The 24,272-nt window shown below is 55.7% G+C and overlaps 1 protein-coding gene across 1 annotated transcript; it reads left to right on the top strand.

Moving 5' to 3' along the window:
• Window positions 1–7,192: 7,192 nt before the first annotated feature.
• Window positions 7,193–10,439, top strand: LOC111139415 (ring finger protein 187). The gene is made up of 4 exons (XM_022491662.1): window positions 7,193–7,960; window positions 9,317–9,409; window positions 9,565–9,786; window positions 10,118–10,439. The coding sequence occupies exons 1-4, from the start codon at window positions 7,193–7,195 to the stop codon at window positions 10,118–10,120; spliced, it is 1,086 nt and encodes a 361-aa protein (XP_022347370.1). The 3' UTR covers window positions 10,121–10,439.
• Window positions 10,440–24,272: the final 13,833 nt, after the last annotated feature.

Genomic DNA, 24,272 nt, shown 5'->3' with positions numbered 1-24,272 from the left:
CCTTTTACTTACTTTTCAGTTTAGTATAAAAGAATAGAACTCAGGGACAGCTAGATGGAAGAAACACACAGGAAAAGAGATTTTACCCACTTACTCGGGGCACCTGATATACCTTAGACCCTGTGGGTACAAGCAGAGAAGGATATGGAGCTATAATCCCAAGAGATCAAAGCCACAGGGAACGACAGCCCAGCCACACAGGCAGCAGTCCCTGCACTGAGCTCTTCTGCAGAGAGGATATAACCCAGGCACTGACAGGCGGGTGACACCGACTTCAGGGACGCAGGCAAGTAAGACGATGAAGCCCCAGAAAGAAGGTGGGACAGAGTGAGTGGCTCCGTATCCATGGACAGTTAGGTCTCAGCTGTCCCTTCCGTGCTCACCCTGGGCTCCATCCCCGAGACAGTAAAGCTGTATGAGGGAGCTGTGATGTGCCTGGATCTCCTTGCTCCAGGGGTAGGCAGTGGAAAAGGGGGATCCCCAGGTCCCCTTGGCCCCAAGGGCAGCCCCCCCTCCAGTGACCCATCTCTTTGCCCAGTGGGCAGGGAGTAGATGGCTTCTCCCCTTGGGGACACTCGTTTTTCCAGCATCTGGGTTTCCTGAAGTTGTGAGCAGTTCCCAGTAGGGATCATCCTCCCAGAGGACCACGGAGGCTAAAGCGGCCAGGCTGTAGGATAGCTGGCAACTAAGCTGGTCTCTTGTCCTTCCTTTGCTCCCTTCTCTATAGCCCTTTTGTCCACTAAACCTGTGTTACGAAACACAGAAGAGGCTACCTTCAGAAGTTCAGGCAGGAGAGCTTCTGAAGCTGCCTTTGGATGTTGCCGGGGCTAATTGGGTGAGGAATCAGTTGGCCATTTCAAGGTATTGAAAGTCGGCCAGCCTCCGATTCAGGGTCCAAGCTGGGATGGGCACTTAGAGCTTCCCCGAGCCTTTCCTGTGGTCCTTATTTACTGTGGCCATTTTGTTATAAATTATAACCCATGTATTGTATTATATGGATTGAGCTCTACTCTGTTTCAAGTCTTCCAATGGGGAGGTGGAATTGTGATCTTTTGCCCATCTAGAGGAAAGACAGACTGACAATCCTTTGGAGCTATAGGCGTCCCTGCCGAACCCCAAATCACCCTGGAGAGCCTGGGACCCAGATATGTCCTATGAAACTCCCCACTGCTGTTTCCACTGCAGAAAAGCATCCCTGACCCATGAACCTCTTCGGCCTGGTAAGCCTCCCCAAGAGGGACCCCCCCAACCCCTCCCCCTTCACGGATGTGTGTTGTCTCACAAGATGGGGAACTGTCTTCCCTTTTCTAAGATTGTATGGAGTCTGGAAAATGAATGTTTGCTATTTCTTTCTCCTTCCCAATCTTTCCCACCAAGCCAATGATTCCATCAAAGATGGGATATCAAAGGGATAAAGGGGCCATCCCTCTCCCAGGACTCAGTGATGAGAGGAGGAGTGGGGGGTATTTGAAAATTATGGGGTCTCCTTGCAGACGGCTTGGGAAGAAAGCATAGGAGGTGCATAAAGAGACAAGGCAGCCAGACTATCGGGACAGGAGAAGTGGGGCAGGAGGCAGAAGGGCGGATAGATAGAGGCAACAGATGCCTTCCTCTGGACAGCATAGAAACTTAAGGACGGGTGGAAGGTCTCTCTCTCTCTCTCTCTTTTTTTTTTTTTTAATTTTTAAGATTTTATTTATTTATTTGACAGACAGAGATCACAGGTAGGCAGAGAGGCAGAGAGGAAGGGAAGCAGGCTCCCTGCTGAGCAGAAAGCCCGATGTGGGGCTCGATCCCAGGAGCCTGCAATCATGACCTGAGCCGAAGGCAGAGGCTTTAACCCACTGAGCCACCCAGGCGCCCCAAGGTCTCTTTTTAAACCCTGTGCCTTCTCTGGCACTGCACTCGACCCCAAAGTCCAGGTCTATTCTAAAGGTCTATTATAAAGGGTAAGTAGGGGAACAGTGGGGGTAGGAGCAGAGAGACAGGGAGAGCCTCTGGAGCCGCGTGCAGGCAGCAAGAAGGCACACGGTCGGGCCCCGGACTAGCGACCTCGCTGACTCAGCACGACCGTAGCCCGACGGATGTCCCCTCCCGCCCTCGGAAGGACTCAGGAGTCAACCTCTTACGAAAGCAGACGTTTCGTAGCAGTTACAGCAAAAGCTCACAGGGCACAAGGGTGGAGCGGGCTACTCAGGACAGAGGGTGAACCCCTACACCCGCACTTCTGCCTCTGTGCTTCCATTTTTCCGCTCAGCTCCCGTCCTGCCTCTCCGCGGGTCCTGCTCCAGCGGGGTCTCGACCTGCCCGCAGCCTGTTGCCTGTATCTATCCGCCCTCCTGCCCCTGCCCTACTTCTCCTGCCCCGATAGTCTGGCTGCTTTGTCTCTTTATGCACCTCCTATGCTTTCTTCCCAAGCCGTCTGCAAGGAGACCATCAAGCTTCGGGAACCCGCCATGCAAATGTATGATAATGAGGCCGCCTTGGCGGTGACGGGGAGAGCGCATGCGCGGCCTGGGGGGGGGCGGGCGGTCTGGCTTGTGGCGCCCACCTGGCTGGTGGCCCTCTGCATCCTGCTCCTGTCGTGGCAATAAAAGTTAACTATTCTGATTCCTTTTCCGTGGGCCAAATGGGACTTTTGCACCGAGTCCGATTTTTTTTCTGAAGTGATGTCTCCCGCAGACGTGGGGTCGAACTGACGCCCCCAAGATCAAGAGCCCTGTGCCCCCAGCCAGCAGTCCATAAACCCCCTAGTGTCCTCAGCTGGTCCCCTGCAGCAGAGCTGGCAGGGCCTGTGCCCTCCCTCTGCGCGGCCTGGTTGGCGAGAACAGAACTTAAAGGAGGGCGACCCCAAAGGCCATATAACACGTCAAACACGCGCGGGGAAGGCGGGAGAACTCTTCCCAGCTTGAACAGTGTGGGGCAGGAAGAGCCTGTTTCCTCTACCCTTCTGAGGGTCGTTGGCTGGGACCCCAGAATGAGCCCAACAAAGTAAACACCCTAAGGATCCGTACCCGTGGGGCACATCCCTTGAAGGAGAGCTGGGTGATGACGAACTGGGGATTGGTCAATCCCCAGTCCCAAGGGATTGTTAGGACCGGGGCGTGGGTCGGTACGACGCCTTTGCAGAGAAGTGACAGGAGAAAAGGAAGGACGGCGAGCTGGGGCCAAGCGGACATCTGATCTGGGGACACCATATAAAGCCCAGTAGTGTAGGTCCGCCTGGGGGGCCCACCTCCTGTGTTTTTCAGGCCCTGGAACTGCTCATTCCTCATGAGTGTCTGCCTCTAGGCCAAGGAGGGAGCTATGGGCAGGCCTTTTACTGCCGCTTCTGCAGCTCAAAACCCTCTTCATGCCAAAGTAGCCCCCACTGGGGGCCTGTTCTCTTCTCACCCTTCAGAATCCTTTCTTTATGTCTTCTTGGTCTACTGTTGGGTCAAAATCAAACTCCTTTGTCACAGTCTTACGGACAATACTCAGTTTTTCATCATTGCCAGTGTAATCCCGAAACATTTTCTATGAATCCATTTAGAATAGGATCTTGAGAGAAAGGAAAGTGGGTCAGAACGCAGCCAGCTGAGTCAGGAGTACCGCCCATTTGTGGGGAGGCATTCTCTTAGTTAGTGCTTTGGGATTAGTGTGGTGGGAATTCAAGACAGCCAGAGCCCTGGACAGTCCTGCTGTCTTGTGGGTGTTCATGGAATGTAATTCTGAGCAGTAATCCTTATCACCACCCACTCTGATTCTGCCTCAGATCTAGAAGGGACTCTTCCATTTTCTGGGTGGTTTAGAGGGAGAGCCTATTCAGCTTCTCTGCCCTGTCCACCCAACGTGTGTCCTGAAATAGCAATCAGGAAATCTCTCACCTGGAGGGTGCAGAGGGTGGGGGGAGAAATGCCGGGGGATCCCTTTAAGTCTGTCTTGGGTAGTGAGGAAGCCATACAATGCAATTTGGATTCTGCTGGTCCTAAAGAGTGATGGGCTACTGTGGGGTCTTTAACCCGCAGGGGCTAACACGATCCTTGGGTAGAATTCACTGAAATTGTACAAAGCACCTGGTATCACAGAGAATTGCTTGACGGTGGGGAAAGTCCACATTAGCATTTGGCACAGATCTAGAGACTATGAAACAATATTTGCTAGTCCTTATTCCCAGAAATCTCTCACACACACGTTTTCTTTCTCCTTGAAAAAATTTACTAGTTTTGGGTGCCTGGGTGGCTCAGTGGGTTAAGCCTCTGCCTTCGGCTCAGTTCATGATCTCAGGGTCCAGGGATCGAGTCCCAAATCAGGCTCTCTGCTCAGCAGGGAGCCTGCTTCCTCCCTCTTCTCTCTGCCTGTCTCTCTGCCTGCTTGTGATCTTTCTCTGTCAAATAAATAAAATCATTAAAAAAATTTTACTAGTTTCAGGGGTAGAATTTAGTCATGCATCAGTTGCATTTAACACCCAGTACTCATTCCATCACATGCCTGCCTTCATGCCTATCCCCTAGCTACCCCATCCCTCCAAGCCACTCTTCTTCAACAACCCTCAGGTTGTTTCCTACAGTTAAGAGTCTCTTTTGGTGTGTCTTCCTCTCTGCTTTCATCTTACTTTTTCTATCCCTTCCCCTATGTTCATCTGTTTTGTTTCTTAAATTCCACATATGAGTGAAATCGTATGATTATTATCTTTCTCTGACTGACTTATTTGGCTTAGCATAATACCCTCTGGTTCCATCCATGTCGTTGTAAATGGCAAGACTTCATCCTTTCTGATTGCTGAGTAATATTCCATTGTATATATGGGCCACATCTCTATCCATTCATCTGTTGATGGACATCTGGACTCTTCCCATAGTTTGGCTACTGTGGACATTGCTGCTATAAACTTTGGGGTTCAACTCATGCACACATTTTCAAATGGATGGCTACAACTTGCTCATTCTCTATGAGTGGAAATTTGGAGGTCCCTCCCAAAATAGTGATGTGACAAAATTTCTCCAAACCAAACCAAGACAAATCAGGAAAAGCTTTATTTCCATTTTGATTTATTTTAATAGAAAATATTTTTAAAAAAGGATTTCCAAAGGTTTTGAGAAATCTGAAGGTCCTTACATTGCCTAATGGTCTCCCAGAAACAATACTTGCAAAATCCAGGTTTTGGGAGTCTGCTAAATTAACAGTTAAGAAAAGTCTTCTTTTATGTTTCTATTTCTTAGTAACTAGTAAGAGTGTTTTTTTCCTCCTCACATCTGTGTTCTGAACAGAAGATTCTAAACAGCTGTGTTTTGACTTCAAAAAGGAAAGAAAACTCTGTTGTAATAGAAACGTAATAGAAGAAAAGAATCTACACATTGATGTAATAGTAGGCAACAAATGAGAATTAGGCAAAATGAGACATTTCCAACATCCAACCTCATCAGCTGGGGGTGCCCTATGGAGACAGACAGGCTGGCGTCTCCACTGAGAGGCCTGCGCCCAGAGTTCTCCTCTCAGGTGAGACTTCCAGCTGACCATCCCCATAAGGGCCCTATTTATAGGGCAAATGACTGGGTCTGAAGTCAAACATCTGTTCGCCTAGGAGGAGTGAGCTGCATTTCCATGTGTTCACATTTCTGATGGGGTTTTAGAACATAAGTGAGGTTCGGTGGGGTGAGATCTGGAGCCGATGACCCAAGAAAGAATTCTTGAGATGTCTTTGGGGCAAAATGGTGGTTTACAAAAGCATGGGACAGGACCCATGGGCAGAAAGAGCTGCTGCCCAGGGGTCTTGAGGAGTGGCTGACTATATGCTTCGGAGTTGGGGGAGGTAAGGAAAAGGGAGGCTTCATGAGGATTTTTGTACATTAAAGAAGACTCACAGGATACCAGAGGCCTTGCCATTGTCAGGTTAAGGTCGTTTTCCCCTCTAGCAAGGCGTGAACAGTAAGACCGTTGGGAGCTTCTGGAGGGACACTACACTTTGTCCATCCGCTTCAAGTATCTGTCCATGGGCTGCACTATAAAGACATTTAATTGTGTCTACATTCTCTTCTGGAAGCTAGGTTATTGATGGAAATACTTTGTTCTTGTAGATTGCTAAGACATTTGTAAGCTGAGGGAGACTTAGGTCTTGTAGGATTGTGAGCTCTGTAACTATTTGTTTTTCCTTTAGGGCAGCCAGAATGATGTATGTAAATAACCAGGCTCCTAAGGTTATTCACACAGTCTCACAAGCAACATTCCTTAGCTGTGTGTGCACGTCCCTGTGGCTGGCTCACCTCCCACCACCTGTGGTGGGACACATCCCAGAAACATCTAGCTACACAGAACAATCTACCCAGCAATTGCTTTTATCTGTGAACTGACAGATCCTAGGGGGATGGTGGGAGGGGTGTGTGTGTGCTGTTTCTCCATTATATTTTTCTGTACCAAATTTCAATCTTATGAAAAGCCCTCTTAGCTTTTCTCTCCCCTACCTTCTTAATTTACCAAGCAGATTGGGTATACTGGGCTTGAAACCCTCTTCTGACCATTACTGCACAGAACCAACCTTAGTTTACTAATTACACTTCTCATTGGCTGCCTTCTTAGTTCTGTGTCAAAATTTTAAGAACATATTAAACTGGAAGCAATGAAACTCAGAAGATTTTGCATTCATATGGAGTAGCGAGTGAATTTTTTTAAAATTTAAAAATTATGTAGTGCTAAATCACAGTGACTTTTTAATTTTAACTGTGTGCTCGGTTGTTTTAGAAATAACAGCGAAACAGAGCTCCATTTTTTTTTTTTTTTTTTTTCTTACTCTCTAAAGAAATGCTAATCAAAGTCCCGGGGCCCGTAGCTCCAGGTCTCAAGGGACCTCTACAGTCCCCGCCTCTAGACTCTTCCACTAGAACCTGCGCAGGGCGCTGGACGGGAGGCCTATTTCCCCGGGGACATGGCGGTGGGCCGAGCGGGAGGGTTCCCGCGAGGAGGCGTGTGCACGGCGCGTGTACGGGGAAAGGGCCCACGCGTGGTAGCGCGTGCACGGAGAAAAGACCCACGCGTGGCGGTGCGTGCCCAGCGGTTGCACGGGAGGAGGCCCCCTCCCAGTTTCCAGCTCCGCCCCAACCCCGAGTGGGCGGGGGGGGGGGCTCCTCAGCTCAGGTCCTAGCAGCTTACAAAAGACTCTTTCAACGGAAACTTCATACACTAGTAAACCAGTTTCCCTCTCGTCCGCGAGTCACGGATGGGGCAAGTGGACATCCTGGTAAGGTTTCAGGACGCGAAGCTGTGGGCAGGCCGCGGACGGGGTGTGGAGTGCTCCGCCGCCTGGACCATACGAGAAGCGCTTACCTGCCAGGACCCGGGATGCGCGGCGCGCACCCCTGCCAGGACCTGGGGCCGGGAGCGCAGCGGCCGGGAACCCCGAGCGCCGAGCACACCGCTGCCAGGACCCGGCGCGCGGCGCCCTGCCGTCCCCGCCCCGCGCGGCCCCGTCGCCATCCTGGTCTTGGCCCTCGGCTTTCCGGTTACGGTCTCCATCCTCTTCCCTGCAGTCTGCCGCGTCCCCGGCCTCGCCCGCCCTCCGGCCGCGCCCTCCCCGAGGGCCCCCGCCGCCGCAGCCCTGGCGCTCCCCGCGGGCCCCGCCGAGGCCTCCTGCGCCCTGTGCCAGCGCGCGCCCCGAGAGCCGGTGCGCGCCGACTGTGGCCACCGCTTCTGCCGGGCGTGCGTGGTGCGCTTCTGGGCCGAGGACGACGGGCCCTTCCCGTGCCCCGAGTGCGCGGACGACTGCTGGCAGCGCGCCGTGGAGCCAGGCCGCCCGCCGCTCAGCCGCCGGCTGCTGGCGCTCGAGGAGGCGGCCGCTGCGCCCGCGCGTGACGGCCCGGCGTCCGAGGCGGCACTGCAGCTGCTGTGCCGCGCCGACGGGGGTCCGCTGTGCGCCGCCTGCCGCATGGCCGCGGGCCCCGAGCCGCCGGAGTGGGAGCCGCGCTGGAGGAAGGCGCTGCGCGGCAAGGTGCGCGCGGCCGGCGACCTGTGCGCGGCGCGTCCGCGTCCCCATCCCCATCGCGGGTCCCCGTCCCGGACGCGGCCCTGTGCCCCTTCCCCACCCTCCGCTGGTGTCCCGTCCCCCACCTCCAACTCGGGTCTCCGATCCCCGGGCGTTGTCCTGTCCCTTCCACCCCCGCCCCTGGATGGTGCCCTTTCCCTCCTCTCCCCCGCCCCGGACGCGGCTCTGTTCCCCTTCCCGGCCCCAGGATGGTGCCCTCTCCATCCCCTCCCCGCTCCCAGACGCTGTCCTGCCCTATTCCCCCCCCCACCCCCCGCCAAGCTGGGGTCCTGTCTCCCTTCCCCAACCCGCGTCCCCGCCCCCAGACGGTGCTCTGTACACCTTCCCCCGCTCTCAGGGGGTGTCCCATCCCCGGACGGTGCCCTGTCACCCCCTCCCTCCAGACGGTGATGGTTTCCCCCTCCCCTACTCTGAGCTGGTGTCCTGTCAACCACCCACAGTCATCCTCCTGTACCTTCTTCGGACTGTTGTACCCCTCCCCCCATCTGAAGAAAGCGTCTCTCTGCCGGCCCTGCCCCCATACCTCGCCCCCCAGCACCTCGTTGCCCTGCCTCCGGGTGTGACGTCACTCTGCCGCAGGGTTCCCACCCCCCTACTCCCCGCCTGTGCCCCTTGAGATTCTGTCTGGTGGACCAGGCAGTGAGCTTGGCTGTCAGCTGCTGGGGTCCAGGGCGCACACCTCCCCTCACCCAGACCGCGTTCTCCCTTGCTCTCAGCGACCCCCCCCCCCCCGCCCCCCAGTCTGGAAACTTTTGCTGCGCTGTTGACCCTGGGGAGAAACCGGCTGTTGGAGAGGGGGGGTTGTAGCTGGGGCCCTGGACACCCCATGGAGGTATTTTAGAGTAAAGACAGTCGGAATGTCCTTCCGCAGAGAGACAGTGTGTGTGGTCCCGCCCACCCCAGGGAGGACAGGTGGTGGGTCCTGGGGTCCCTGTGAGCACTGGGGGTGGCCCTGGCGGGTGGCGGGCAGGGGCTGCACTGGGGCTGGAGCCGGTGGACAGGTGGGCTGGAGCTGGGCTCTGCTGCTGGGAGACCTTAGGCCTGGGGTCCGTGCCCCCTTGAGAGGCCACTCAGCATTGCTCCCTTGGTGACTGTAACACTGGGGACCCCAGAACGTGGTCCTTGTCCAGTTGCCTGGTTGCAGTCTTAGCAGGTGCTTCCCCACCCGAGTTTCTTCTGGAGAGAGTTTCGCGGGGCTGCTGAGTCCCCTTGTGCAGACCTTGACCGGTCTGCCCCTGGATACTGCTCGTGGGACCTCCGGGGCCTCTGACCGCACCCCCAGTAACCAGCGTGTCTTTCCAGGAGAACAAGGGGTCTGTGGAGATCATGAGAAAGGACCTGAAGGACGCACGGGACCTGCATGGCCAGGCGGAGTCTGCCGCCGCCGTGTGGAAGGCAAGTGGCAGCAGGCCTGCCTGCGGTCTGCCCAAGGAGGGGCCTCTGACCCCGCCAGGCGGGGATGCAGCTTCTCCCTGAGGGGGGCAGCGGTGGGGGTGGGAGGCCCCAGGTGTCTGGCGGGGACACGGGTGAGCTCCCTCCCTGGCCTGCAGGGACACGTGATGGACCGCAGGAAGAAGGCCCTGACCGACTACAGGAAGCTGCGGGCCTTCTTTGCTGAGGAGGAAGAGCGCTTTCTGCAGGAGGCGGAGAAAGAGGAGGGGTCCCTGGAGGATGAGGACGCTGACCCTGCAGACCGCTTCGGGTCGCTGCTACAGGTGGTGTCCGAGCTGGAGAGGAGGCACCGCAGCCTGGGTCTCAGCATGCTGCTGCAGGTGGGCAGCCCGGGAGGGGGATGGCCTCACCCCAGCTGCCTGGCTCCTGCTAGGGGCTGAACTATAGGGATGGTGGACCTGGGAGACCCTGGCCTCCACACACCCTCTCACCTGACAGCAGGTCTGGCAGCACCTGTCCCTCCCTCCTCTGGTCCCCCAGGTGCCATTCTGGTTCTGCAGAGGCCAAGGGGGTGGAATGGCCATGATAAGGCTCTGGCTGTGGGGAGATATATGGGGCTGGGGGGCCTGGCAGGGGCTGGGTCCCCCCTCATGGCCTGGGTCCTGGCACAGCAGCTGCCTCTCTCTCCCACCTCCACCCTTCCCCCTGCAGTGATGTCCTGCTCCCCGCGCCGGCTCCAGGCCCTAGAAGATGTGTCCACCCTGGCCTGGCCCCCAGCTGCTCCTCCGTTGCCGCCTTCTAGACACGCAGCGCGCTCCACCCATGAGGGTTTGCACCTAGGTGCCCACGCGGGACACAGACCACCGGTGCCCGCCTCGGGTTGTTCAAGACTGTGTCCCTCAGCAGTGTCCCTGTCCCCTTCTCTGGGTGTCCGTGTCCCCCAGGTTGTAAACGTTTTACCATAGAGAACTGTAGCAGGGGTGTGCTCAGCCCCAGTGTGTCACGATTCTGCATAAAGCTCTTACTGCTGCCACTGAGTCTGATTGGCCTGGTGTCTCCGAGGCCCATGGTTGTCCCTGGGCAGCCTGGATCTTGCAGACCTGGTACTCACACCCTGAAATGCACCCACGATGGGGCTGCTCCAGGGGTCCTGCAGACCTCCGTGTGTGCATCGGGCATGCCCACTAAGGGTACATTTGCGGTGTACATGGAGACAAAGGGATGCTCACAGCATCTGGGTGGGGGGAGGCGGGCAGGTAGGTCAGACCAGTTGTGGGCAGTAGCCCCCCGCCCCCCACAGCCTGCACATCCAGTACCAGCTCTGTCTTCAGGGTCTTTGTGGGGCCTGTGTTCAGGGATCCATGCCCTTGAAGCTCTGTCCCCCCCGTCTGTCTCCCGGTGTCTTTGCTCAGCTGTGCTGCTTTCTCTCTGTGCCATCTGCCCCTCCGGTGCTGTGGTTTTTCCCAGGGACCTGCCTTAGCGTCGGCCTCCGTCCACCCCTTCTACACCCTGGCACATGGCCTGCCCTCCTGGAGCCCCTTCACCCCTCCCCCAAGACGGCGTGCTTCAGCCGCTTTACCTGGCGTCCCTCCTGTCAGCTCCGCTGCCCGGCCAGTCTCCAGAGAGGCCCTGTGTCCACCCTGCAGAATAAAGGGGGCTACTGTAGATGGGACTTGTCCTGATGGGACCCGTGCCTCCACTGAGTGACATCAGGGACACTTGTCATCTTGGGCAGTGCTAGGGGTGTCCCTGTCGTAGAGGAGTATGGGGACTGGGAGGGGCAGGCACTGGAGGGAGCCACCTGTGTCCAGCAGGCCAGGAACATCCCAGTGCGGCCTGCTGTTGATTCCAGCCAGAACTGCTGCCCCCTTGTTAGCTCCTTCATGTGCCTGGGTGAACGTTCCCCGCTGGCTGCCCTGGACTCCTCCGGCGTGACCCCCGGTCCCTATGGAATAGTGTTGCTCCTCTGGATGTCTACCAGCCCGAGCAAAACGACGAGTTACAGACACAGTGGATTGTCTTCATGAGCTCCTGCCTGCGGACGCAGCTTCGCAGGGGCCTGGTGAGCGCTCTGCAGTCCCTGCTCCTCTCTGGTCCCAGGATGCTGGTCCCAGGATGCAGGGGCACAAGGGGAGGGAAGCTGGGCTGGGCTCTGCGTGGACTGGGAGCAGCAGAGGTTTGCTGCACCAATTGGGGGGGGGGCGCCTCCCATTCCTTCATTCCGAGCCCCGGGGGCATTTCCCTCCACTTCCCGTTACCCATCCAGGTGCAATGGGGATGTCTAGGGTGTTTGCTCAGGGTCCTGAGTCCAGGGGAGCAGGGAGACGCACTGCTGTGTGGAGGACATGCGGTGGAGTGCAGCAGCATAGGGAGGGATCCCCGCATCTTGTGGTGCTCCAGGACACTCCCGGGGAAGGGCAGTGAGGTGAGGTCCCAGCACCCGGCCTGGAAGTGAGAACCCCAGAGGACGTGAGTCAGAATGTGGTGAGGGGTGGTGGGCTGGAGCCGCCGTTTGGGAGCTGGGCCCAAGTGTCAGGATACAGGAGTGTCAGGCCAGCTGGGAGGTCAGGGGGACTCTGAGCCTAAGACCCGGCCCCTGTGGCTCAGGAATGTGCCAGAGCGCTCCCAGAGCTCACCGAAGGCCATTGTGCTCACCCGGACGGCGTATCAGGGAGAGGAGATGGGTTACCCTGAACCAAAGGAAGAGCCAGGGCAGAGTCCAGGACAGGTGCCAAAAACGGACATGCCTGGGCATCAGGACAGTGTGTGACCACCCCTGTAGACCGCGGCCTACTGGGAGATTCCTGATTGGGGCCGTGGAGAGGGCATGCTGACACCACACTGACCCCAGGAAATCAAGCTGAGGACCAAAGAAAGCCCCCACCCCACGTGACTTGGGCAGACCACCTGGGGTGGCCCCTGGCTCTGGCAGGGCACCCCAGGGGTCCAGTTCAGAGGTCCCCTCTGAGCAGCGACTACACAGTGGGCCACGTGCTATGTGACACTGCACCTCAGCCCTGGGGCAGGCATGGTTCTGAATGACCGAATCCTGTGTGCGAGGTTGAGAGGCTGGATGGGACCCTGTCCGGGTGACTGAGGCAGCTGAAAGGCAGGGATGGGTGCCAGCATGGGGACTGAGCAGTGGAGCTCGTTCTGCCGAGACACTCATGCAGGGTGCCCCGACCCAATGTGGGTGCCTAAGACCAGCGGAGATGTCCAGGGAGAGGCCAGTCTGCCCATGGTGTCCCTACTGCGGCCCCGGCACTGCTGCTGGCTTCTCAACCACCAGCTGCCACATATCGTGAGATTTAGGGCAGGATGACCGAGGGTCTAAGTGACCCCACTTGCAGATGCTACGTTCCACAGATGTCCTCTCCAGGCCCTCAGGGGTAGGCACACGCAGGCATTGGGTGCACTGTCCTTGTTGGGGGTGGGTGGGAGTGGGCAGGGCAGACTCCATTGCCCCTCACTGGGCAGGTGGGAGTTCCGCAGCCCTGGGGACACATGGGAGCTGGACACGGGGTGACCTGCAGTGGCTTTGGGCACCGTGGTGAGTCATGAAGAAAAAGCAAGTGGAGTACAAGACAAAGTGTGATTTACCTAAGTTTCAAATGTGTGCACACGGAACAATTCAAGGTTGCAAAGACACTCAGAACTTATCGGTGGCACGTGGTGCCTTTGCGGAGGGGAAGGGGGGATCCCAGCAGAGTTGAAAAGGAGCCAAGGTGGGGACCCTGGGTGGCTCCGCTGGTGAAGACCCTGTCTTTGGCTCAGGTCATGGTCCCGGGGTCCTGGGATCAAGGCCGCGTTGGGCTCCCTGCTTCTCCCTCCCTGGCTGCTGCTCCCCCTGCTTGTGCTCTCTCTTTTTTATAAAAGGAAAAGGAAGGAAGGTGACAGAGTAGGGATGGTACGTGTAAGGGGCAAAGGCACGTCCCCAGCTCAGAAAGAAGGGGTCGTTCAGGATAGTTCAGGTCACTTAAGGTCAATTTGGGATTTCTGTACCCAGTGACTATCACTGCAAGGAGCGCCCTATCCATGTGTGTGTGTACACCTATGCACGTACCGCCCTATCCGCGTGTGTACACCTGTGCACGCGCAGGGAGCCTCTGGAAGGCAGTATGACCCTAGAGAAGGCTGGGGTCTTCCATAAATGAGCACAGAACACTGATGCCCCCGTGCGAGGACGCCGGCTCAGGCCTGCAGCCTCCGCGGCACCACGTCGTGCAGCCACCACCTCGTTCCGATTACGGAGACCCCCTCTGAACTCCCCACTTTGACGCTGCCTAGGCGGCTGTGCCCTCCCGCTCCGAACCGCCTTTCAGATCCAAGGCCGGGCCGCCGGCTCCGGAAGCCCTGGGCCGGGGCCCCCTGCGGCTCTCAGGAACCGCAGGAATCCAGCCACAGCTCCCGGGGCATCCGCAGCCCTGCCTGGTGCACGCCCACGCGTCCTCAGCAGAGGCCCCACACAAACCAAGGCTTCTCGGAACCGAGGGCGACCAATCTGTGCGCGCCCGCAAGGCTAGCCGGCCCGGGGCTCCTCCCCATCGCCGGCCCGCGAGGTCGCCGCACGCTCCGCGGGCAACTGAGGAAGCCGGAGGCGCTTTACTCCCCGAGACACACACTTCTCCCGCGCACGCGCGCCGGCAGCGCCCGGAGGAGCGGCTCTCGGGCTGTATGCAAATGAAGCTACTTCCCAGGTCTCGTCTGACTGGACAAGCTGCGGGCCCGTCGTCGCGGAGCGGCCAATGGGGCTCCCGAACGGCACGGTGCCCGCACCTCATTGGTGAGCGGTGCATACTGCGGCAGGCTCCCAGTATATAAGGCCTCCAGCCCGCGCCGGGCTCGCAGTCGTGCTGTCTTGGCGAGCGGGGAGGGAAGGTGCAAGCCGGGAAGACGGCGTGCGTCGTCCCGCCGCGCCTGTAGCTGGCCGGCATCTGTGTGGGGGCGTCCTGCCCGACAGATGTCCAGGCCCTGCTGCGGGTGGGTCTCTCGGCTCTCGTCCGTCCTTGTCCTTCCTTGTCTTTGTCCATCCGAAGTCCCCGAGCCAAGGGTGGCCAAGAAGGCCGAGGAAAACATCTACCCCCTCGCTCACTCCCTTTGTTCCCACCTTGCGTTGGAGGCTTAACAGCCAGGGGAGCCCTCAGCGGGTGGCATCTTGGTCCTTCCAGGTGCCTGTGGCCGGGAACGGCTTGGCACAAGTGATTCCCGAGGGGGCACTTACTCCAGTCTCGGGCGCGCGGCCCAGTACCGCCAGTGGGGTCGGCCGTGTGCCCGGCTGGGAGGAGATGGGCGCACGAGCGCCGGGAAAAGTAAGGCCGGAAAATGTGTGGGTTTCCAGGATGGTTCCTGGTGCACAGGGGCCACAACTGTTCTTAGCAGGACACAGAAACTGCGGGCGACCTACCTCTGGACTGCTGACCTCCAGCCCCAGTCGCACAGGTCTGAGCTCTTCCAGAATCTCCCAGTCACATGGGCCCGGTACTGACCAGTTCTGGACTAGAACAAAGTCTGAGAAGTCCATAGGTGCCTGTTAGCGGAGTTCGCTGAGAAACCTCGGCAACAGGTCACCTGCCAGCCTGCAAAAAAGCGGTTTAAAAAACAAACAAACCCCAAATAGTTGTGGGGCCTTGCTCCTGCCTCCTCCTGCGGTCTCCTGAGTCCCTTTCGCTCCGGCTGGTCTGGACCTTTCTGCACTCTGCAGGCAGATCCTGGACCCAAGACTTCCTGAAGCGTTTCTGCAGACCGGTGTGTGTCTCAGCCCCTGGACAGACGGCCCTGAACAGGGAGGGTTTCACTACTTGACTGTTTTCTTGCAGCAGTGGCTCCATTCTTGGCGTTTGTTCCCCAGCTGCCACTGGTCGGGCTTGTGCTGGATTTTGCCTTTGTGCCTCGTGGCGGTGTAATGAACTATAGTTCATTGCTGCCAGAACACTTGTGTGAGTGTTTATGCTTTGCCGAGGCACTCCGGGGTGACTCCTCCACATGTCATAGACAAGGCTGTCCGGGGGACGCGTGAAAGCGGTGGTAGTGGCACCACACATAAATGGAACCTGTCTGCATGGTGGGTGCAGCGCCGAGAGTTCCGGGCAGGGCCGTGTGCTCCTCACCAGCAGTGATCCCACTGGGTCCTCCAGCTGCCTTCCACGCTAGGGTCTTGGGACCAGGGACTCTTGTTTATCGGAAATGGACTCGAATCCTCGTAGGAGGCTCTTTGGGAAGGAATCTGGTCTGGATGCGGGACATGAGAAGCCCCTAGCACACACCCATATGCACAGAATCCGGCTTCTGATGCCTTCTGACGGCTTCTGACGCCTCAGGCCCTTGTCAGTTTGGAGTCACAGAGGCAGTCAGACCTGTGATGTGTTCCAAGTCCCTCCACTTGGTGGGCAAGGCTCTAAGAGGGCAGGCAGACACAGGCCAGGAGAGTGGTGAGAGAGATAGCTCCTGCTAGTGCAACATGCAGGAATGTGCCACATGGGGGATGCAGATACCAGTCGTAGCATGTGGAAAAGCAGAACATGTGTGAGCTCAGAGCCTGAAGGCATCTATCTGGAGGAAAGGAGAATTTATGGCCAGTTGGCCATCTGGTAAACCTCCCTGAGTTGAACTCTGGAGTAAGGGATTGCTATTGTGTGTGTGTGTGTGTGTGTGTGTGTGTGTGTGTGTGTGCTTTAGTTGGGGTGAAATTCATATGACCAAAATTAATCATGTCACTTTTGAAGAATTCAAAGACAACCTATGGAATGGGAAAAATATTTGCAAACCATACTGATAAGGAGTTAAATATCCAAAACATACAAAAAACTTCTACAACTCAGTAGTGGACACAGAAACCAGTAAACAACCCCCCCTAATAGCCCAATTAAAAAATGGGCAGAGAACCCAAATCAATGTTTTTCAACAGAAGACATCCAAATGACCAACAGACACATGAAAAGTTCTCCACATCACTCGGCGTCAGGGAAATACAAACCCAACACGAGATACCACCTCGTACCAGTCAGAACGGCTAAAATTAACAAGGCAGGAAATGACAGGTATTGGTGAGGATGCAAGAAAGGGGAACCATCTCACTCTGTTGGTGGGAATGCAAGCTGGTGCAGCCACTTTGGAAAACACTATGGAGGTTCCTCAAGACGTTGAAAATAGAGCTACCCTATGACCCAGGAATTACACTTCTGGGAATAGATCCAAAGGCAAGGAAAACACAAACTGGAAAGGATATCAGCACCCCGCGTTCATAGTAGTGTTACCGAGAATAGCCGAGACATGGAAGCAGCCAAGTATCCATGGACAGATGAATGGGTAAAGACAGTGTGTATCTATACACATACACGGTGGAATAGTGTTTCACCATAAAACCCTTGGAAGTCCCACCATCCCCAGCAGGGGTGGACCTCGGGGGCATTGTGCTAAGTGAGAGAGAGAAGTCAGACAAAGATAAAGACTGTATGATCTCACTTGTATGTGGGATGGAACAACAGGAAAGCAAAGGCCCCGGCTTGGAGAGAAAGAGATGGACTTGTGGTTTCCGGGGGTTGGCAGCAAGGAGTAGGGTGGTTGGGGGGAAGGGAAGGCAGTCAAAAGGGACAGACTTAGAGTTAGGACACAAATCAGCACTAGGGATGGGATGTGCCGTGTGGTGAGTGTAGCTAACACCAGTGTGGGAATATAGAGGCAAGTTAGTGGCTAAGAGGGCTGCTCGCCAGGAGGAACATTTTCCCTTTATTATGACATTTTGACTGGATCGGTAGGAGAAGGTGTACACGTGTGGCTGTAGGTACTGAAATCAAGCCACTGTGCCGTGAGCCTTCAACCTGCACAGGGATGGATCTCTCAGCAAGACTGGAGGAAATATTAAAATAACGAGGTGTCACAAAAGAAGAAAAGTAAGCACTTGTGGGATGGGTGGACACTGGAACCCACGGACCTTTCTGGCCAGGAGGGTCTGAAACAACCTTGCAGACCTTCCTTGTGACCTCCCTGGCCTTCCATGTCCTTGCATGTTGTTATAAAGAATTCTGGGGATGGAAGCAGCACCTCTTGGCCTCATATTCTGGACCCAGGAAGCAGGAGGCTGCAGACCGGCCATGCAGGGGTCCTGGGGACCGCTGCCCCTCACAGCATCTTGGCTCAGCCCCCTGGAGCCTCTTCAGGAGGCCCACACATTTCAAACCCCAAGAAGCTGATGGTCTGGTTCCAGCTCCGCTCTGCTATGTAGAATCCCTCTGAGGACTGCATGCTTGGTGCCGTCTGTGAGCCTCCCCATGTGAAACCGTCTGTCAAGCCCCCATGGCTACTTGGAAGTCTGGGTCCTTGAAATCTACAGCCCAGTGTCCTGCAGAGGAAACCTCAGGTGGGAATGCTGTCTCCTCCAGCAGCTGCTTCTGAGTTATAAGACCAAGACATGTGGAGAGGCTGGGCCTTGGGGGCAGTCCCCTTCCCGGAGACCTTCCTAGGAGCCTGAGCTGCCAGGGAAGGCAGAGTAGTACACAGAAAACCCAGGGGTCCCATTGGATCCCAGGGGGTCTCTGACCACGATTTCCATCCCGCTCAGCTGTGTTCTCCTTCAGGATGGGGTGGCTTTCTGGCCCATGGCTGAGCCGTCAGTGCCAATGGGCCCCAGCAGTACCCTGATGCCCACTTGCAAGGTTGGGTACAACGACAATGGCCAAGGACTCGGGGCTCAGCATGCGGTCTGCTGGGGGTCGTGTTGTCCCCCTTCTGGTGTTGTCCTACTCGGGTGAGATCCTGGCTTGGACTTGGGCTCAACGTTTTTTGTTTTTTTTTTTTAAGATTTTATTTATTTATTTGACAGACAGAGACCACAAGTAGGCAGAGAGGCAGGCAGAGAGAGAGGAGGAAGCAGGCTCCCTGCTGAGCAGAGAGCCCGATGCAGGACTCGATCCCAGGACCCTGGGATCATGACCTGTGCCGAAGGCAGAGGCTTTAACCCACTGAGCCACCCAGGTGCCCCGGGCTCAACCTTTTAACTGAGGGTCTCGTGCTAACGTTTTCCCTGAGATTAAGAGGTCAGAGACATGAGACCTGCTGACTGGGTCACTGTGGGGTCCCTAGATTGCTCCTGGCCCTTGTGATGCCGGAAGTCTGCCTGGGATTTGTGGGAAGGGAATTTGCTGTCTCCTGGCCTGAGGGAGGGAGGTCAGCCTCGGTGTGGGGCACAGCTCCTTTTACCCCCTGTCTGGAGAAATCCTTCGAAGCCCTCTCTAGGGGCCAGACTCCAGTATCCCACCTTTTGTGGGACAAGCCAGCCCATCTGCAGGGACAGCAGCAGGAGGCCCCTCATGTGTTTGCTTTCAAGTCTATCAGCCCGTTTGGCATAACCGTGAAAAAAGCAGGGGTGTGGATGCTCACGTGACATGCACACATGTGGGAGAACTAGAATATTGAGTCCATGAGTCTGTCAGTTTAGGAATGTGTGTGATTTTGTCACATGGGCTTGTCCACAGCAGACTGACATCTCTTCCTCACGGTTCTGGACACTGGAAATCCAAGATGAAGGTGCGGGCAGACTCCTCAGGGTCTGAGGAGAACCTGCTTCCTGGCATCTTCTCACTGGGTCTCATGTGGTGGGAACGTGGAGGGAGCTCTCTGGGGTCCTTGCATGGGGCTCGGTCCTCGTGACCCAGTTGTCTCCTGCAGCCCTCACTGGCCAACACCATCCGAGGGCGGTTAGGATTCCACATGTGGGTTTTGGGAGACAGAGATTGTGATATATATCATACTTGTGTGTTCATATACCCATATCTGTATGTTTTTATGTATTTCTAAGTGGGTCAGATGGACGCTACTAAGTGCTACTCATGGAGCCCGAGGAGGTGGCCAGGAGCATGGCACAGGGGACGGGGCACGAGGACACCGAAAATCCCCTGTGACAGAGATGGCTGAAGGGTGAGCCAGCCCCTGACACCTTGGTACCCAGGACTGATTCAGAGCTCCAGACAGGGAACCCCCAGGAATGAGGGGTGAAGAGGCAGGAGACCCTGTGGGTCTGTGCCTCACTGCCCCATGGCTGCCGCAGTCAGCACTCTGACACGGGCTGGGTGTCCCACAGGTCACCTCCATTCTGCACGATCCAGACTTGGTGTCAGCCCCCTCCCTGCTCCGGGGCACACCCCCACTCTGGACACCTGTCTCAGGGAGCAGGTCCTTAGGGGACCACAACTCTTGTCTGACTTGGCTGCAAACCGGAGGTGCCCAGACCCCTGTCTGGGCCTCCATCCTTTGCTGGAGTGGCTCCCCAGATTCCAGGAGGACACTTGTGAACAGTTACCAATTTCTTAGATAAGAAAATGTGTGATAGGACACGCAAGAACAGCCAGGTCGAGAGGCCCATGGACTGGGTCTGGGAGGGTGGTCTGCAGGCTCAGGGGGCACTCCCTCCCCACACGGGGAACTGCTCAAACCCCCCACTACTGGGGTTCCTATGGGGGCCCCAGGGGATGGGGGCAGGATGGCAAGTTCCCGGCTTCTGGTCCGGGCTCCATCTTCTGTGTGACCAGCACTCACCCAGGAGCCTGCCCAGAGTCACTGGCTTAAAACAAGGGTCGTTGCCATCACCAGGAAATTCCTGGGCATGTAGAAGCTCCGTGCCCCCACTCCCCCTGCAGCAGACCCATGTAGCTCCTTCATGGTTAGTGTGTGATTTTATTTTTCTATTCCTTGTGGTCACTGTGCCAAGGGTTCCCCAGGCCTCATGGGGCTTGGAAATAGAGCCCTGGGCACACCAGTACCAGCCTGTCCCAGGCAGGTCTGTGCTGTTCCAGGTCCCTTGGGACCACATGGGCAGAGGGGGCCATTGCCCAAGGGTCCCAGAGACTCTAACACGTTGATGCTTAGTCTGGTGTGGGAAATGCCTTTTGGCTAGAAGACTGTATTGGTCAGGGTTCTCCTAAGAAACAGAGCCCATAGGATGTATGTGTGTGTTTGTGTATCTCGTAAATATAAATATAGAAACATTATGTTTATATATATCTAAAAATAAATATATATACTATAAATTTATATAATATATAAGAAATCTATATATAAATAGGCAGATTTATTTTATTTTAAGGATTGGCCATGCAGTTGGGGGTGGGCTGGCTGAAGTCTTCAGTGCAGACTCATTGGCTCGAGCCCCACGGAGGAGCTGATGTTATGACTTCAATCCAAAGGCCACCTGGAGGCAGAGTTCCCTCTATCTCAGGAAACCCAAGTTTTTGTTCCCGTGACCTTCAACTGATTGGGTGAGGCCCACCCACATTATGGAGGGTAATCTGCTTGACTCAGAATCTACTGATTTTGTTGTTAGTCTAAAAAAAAAAATAAATGAATTCAGCAGCAATATCTAGACTGGTATTGGGCTAAATATCCAGACACCATGTCTTGGACAAGCTGACACATAAGATTAGCCATCACAAGGGGTCAGGGAGGTTAAATGGCCTCAGTTGTCAGAAGGTTAGAAAGAGGACAGAAGGGGCCTCAACCAAGGTCTCTGCCCAGGCTTCCATTGTTTCTCCATTAAAACAAAGCAAATAAGTAAATTAAAAAAAAAAAAAAAAGGCAGAAGGAAAGAGCTAAGATCTAGAATTGGAGAGATGAGCCTCGAAAGGCCTCGGTCTGGATGGACCGGGAGCCCAGAAATGAAGCAGAGGTCTCTGGCGTGTCCCTGCGGGGGCTGTTGCTGCTCCAAGGACAGAGGTGCCCAAGCCCACCAGACCCTGCCATGCTCACTGGGAGGGAGGGCCAGACCCAACCTGGCATGGCAAATGTGGGGCAAATGTTCCTAGCAGGAGCCCAGGTCTGCCATTTGTCTGGAGGAGCTTTGTCCTGGAGGGGGCTCTCCCCTTCCTTCCCCTTCTCTGGTAGCCCCCACAGGTTCATTCTCTGCCGTGTGCGCGCGCGCGCGCGCGCGCGTGTGTGTGTGTGTGTATGTGTGTGTATTCAGAGCTCAGTGGAATGCAAGGTTTTCTGTCCCAGCCCCCAAACCCCATCCTGCCGTCCTGAGCTCCACCCCGCCCCACCCTGGTGGTCTCCTGGAGACCCACCTGCACCCAGCACCCCTCCCCCATGCCACTTCGCAGACCAGCCACTGAGGACCTGACCCCCAACAAGTGGCCACTCCCTACCCTGGCCTCATCCTCACCACTGTCCCAGGTGAGGGCCTCTGAGAGCCAGACTGGGGCCGTCCCAGTCCTGGTGTGCCTGGCCATCTGCCCTCAAACTTCCCAGGGAGGGACAGGGAGGATAGGAAGACTCAGAGGATGGGATACAGGTGTTCAGGCTCCTCTGGGGTCTGGGTCCACCTCACACACCCCCCTGCGCAGAGGAGCCCTCAGGCTTATGGTCAATTAGGATGAGGGTGGGGCATTTGGTTCCTTCATGCACAGAGCCTGTCTGATTTGCCAGGAGCACGGACACGGTCAGGGGAGGCTGCAAGACTCAGGAAGGGTTCTTTATAGCTGATGACTTGCCCAAGCAGTGGGAACAAGACAGCTTTCGTCAGAGCTCCTACTGGCCCACCTAAGCTCTTGCAAAGCTCTCTTATGCTCTACCCCCTCCTGGCTGACTTTGGGGTCCTCTCCTTCAGGTGTGTGCCCAGGTGCCAGCAGCAAGGCCTCCCCTGACCTGCCCCCTGAAAATCACCCACTCCCGCATCCACTCTGCATTTTTATAGCATTTAACACGACTAATAAATAACAAATTTAACTCAGTTATTGAAATTCCCACTTACAGACTAAGGGTAGGGCTTAAAATATTTTATTGTCCTGTTTTGTTTGCTGCTCTGTCCTTGAAGAGCAGCGTGCTGCCTTGAAGAGGCTTAATGCATGAATGAGTAAGATGTCAGAGCCTTAGGTGATATTGGTCACATCCACCTAGTTTACAGATGAAGACCCAGAAAGACCAAGGGGTTTTCCTGAAGTCACATTCTCAAGGTCAGCTCAGGACTCACGATTAATGGATCCTCTGCAGGAAAAGACCCAGCTTCGTCCCTTTAGCCACACACAGGGTGTGGACACAGGCCTTCAAGATTGGGTTATCTCTGGCCAGAGCCAACCCCAACCCCAGCCCCCTTCCACCACCCTTCCAGGTCTTGGAAAAGTGGGGACAATGCCAGCATCTTTTCTGAGTTGTACTCGAAGCTGCTTTGTGAGGACTCTGGGATGATGTCACAGGATGTGGCTTTGGGCCAGGTTCTCTGGGCAGGGGGCATCGTAACACTCAGAGGCTGGAACCATCTGGATTGGAAACCCTGCCTCTCACATTCATAGGAGGGGCTGGAGAAGGAAAACTATGCCATTGCTCGGCTTTCTGACTAAGGATAAAAAGACAGGCTACCCATAGATAATAGATTTGTATTGGGATAGATGAGCTAACTTTCTGTCAGGGAGAACAAAATTATTCCTAAAGGATGAACTGGACAAACCATCTTTTGTGCTTTGGTCAGCCACTTTTTGGAACCCAGGCTGGTGCCTGTCTGCTCAGCTGCTCCTGCCTGAGTAAATTCTCCCAGGTTCATCTGGCTGAAAACCAGCAGAGGGCAGGTTGACCGGCTCAGAGGCCACCCAGTGATACACACAGACGCAGACACAGACACAGACACAGACACACACACACACTCAGCATGATGCTCCCTTCTCTGGGACCCAGGGTTGATTTGTCTAAACAGTTTTGTTTTTAATACTAGCAGATGATCAGTGCCATGCGCTCGTAGGAAATGCAATATGATCGAACATGACATGAACATTATTACCGTGGCTGTACAATTTACATTATGATGACGCCAACAGTGACATTAAAGCGGGACAAATGTGCATAGTAGGTGTTTGAGGAATCAGGACGTGGTAGGAAGCTAGAAACAATACCATATCAATGTAGATACTAGTTTCAGGGCTCTGTTCTAAATAACTGGAAACCAGAAGGCAGCTTTTGGTTTCCTGCCTAGAGAAGGGAATCATGCAAATCAGGTCTCACAACTAACTGAACAGGAAAACCCTACACTGAGTGCCCAGGGAGGGGGTTTTTAGTCCTGACAAGACCCTTGGGGGCCTGCTGGATGGGATTGTGCACAGGGCAGTGAAACGGAGCGGAAGTGCTCAAGCCAGGAAAGGTCTAAGTGCCCTCAGCCATCCTTGCCTGGGCTTTCCCTGAAGACCTTTGGGGTGGGACGTACAGAGGCGTAAATCATAATCTGCCTCCTGCTCATCTCCCAGGCAGTGGGGGCTGAGAGAGCGGGGTGTGTGAAGTCAGCCAGCAGCAGGCACTGGACAAGCAGAGTGACCCTCCACCACATGGTCTCCAATGGAGCGTGCACCTGTGTCCAGAAGAGGCTGCTGGTACAGAAATATCAGGAAGGGTTTCGGTGTAAAATAAAAATAGCTACTTGTTGACAGAAGGGAAAGGGAAGGGTGTTCCAGCAAAAAAGAACAGCATGGGCATGTGTCCAAGTATTTGCTTCATAAATAGGAACACACTGGGGTCCCACAATCCAGGCATCAGGGGAACCCTACATCAGCTGCGACTCTCCCTCTGGTGATGCAATCCCTCCCATCATCCCCATTCCTGGTGACCAAGGAATGTCTGCCAAACTCACTGCTGCGGGTCATTGGGACTCACAGGTCCTCACCTGGAGCACACCTATCCTCAAGCATGCGTGCACTGGTTAGTACACACAGCCATGCCCCACCACCCCTTGACCCTGTGAGCCTGCTGTCCTAGCCTAAGACAGGCCCCTCAAAACCACAGATGGCACAGATGTCCTGGCAGATATAGCGGTCGCCCTGACTCCCTTTTCTCTCTGCACCTGGTTCAGGATGGATGCAGTCAGAACCGGCCCCAGACCTCCCCTCCAGCTTGCTGGCAG

This window comes from Enhydra lutris, unplaced genomic scaffold (assembly GCF_002288905.1).
Source record: "Enhydra lutris kenyoni isolate GAN:26980312 unplaced genomic scaffold, ASM228890v2 scaffoldscaffold106, whole genome shotgun sequence".
NCBI classification, from domain to species: Eukaryota; Metazoa; Chordata; class Mammalia; order Carnivora; family Mustelidae; genus Enhydra; species Enhydra lutris.
Note: the sequence above shows the minus strand (reverse complement) of the source record. Positions and strands in the feature narration are given on the sequence as shown.

Bases quoted from the DNA above. Each gene is read 5' to 3' on its own strand.
- LOC111139415 (XM_022491662.1), top strand. From the start codon at position 7,193: ATGGGGCAAGTGGACATCCTGGTAAGGTTTCAGGACGCGAAGCTGTGG. The intron at 7,961-9,316 runs GTGCGCGCGGCC...GTGTCTTTCCAG, and splicing joins GGAAGGCGCTGCGCGGCAAG to GAGAACAAGGGGTCTGTGGA. The intron at 9,410-9,564 runs GCAAGTGGCAGC...CCTGGCCTGCAG, and splicing joins CTGCCGCCGCCGTGTGGAAG to GGACACGTGATGGACCGCAG.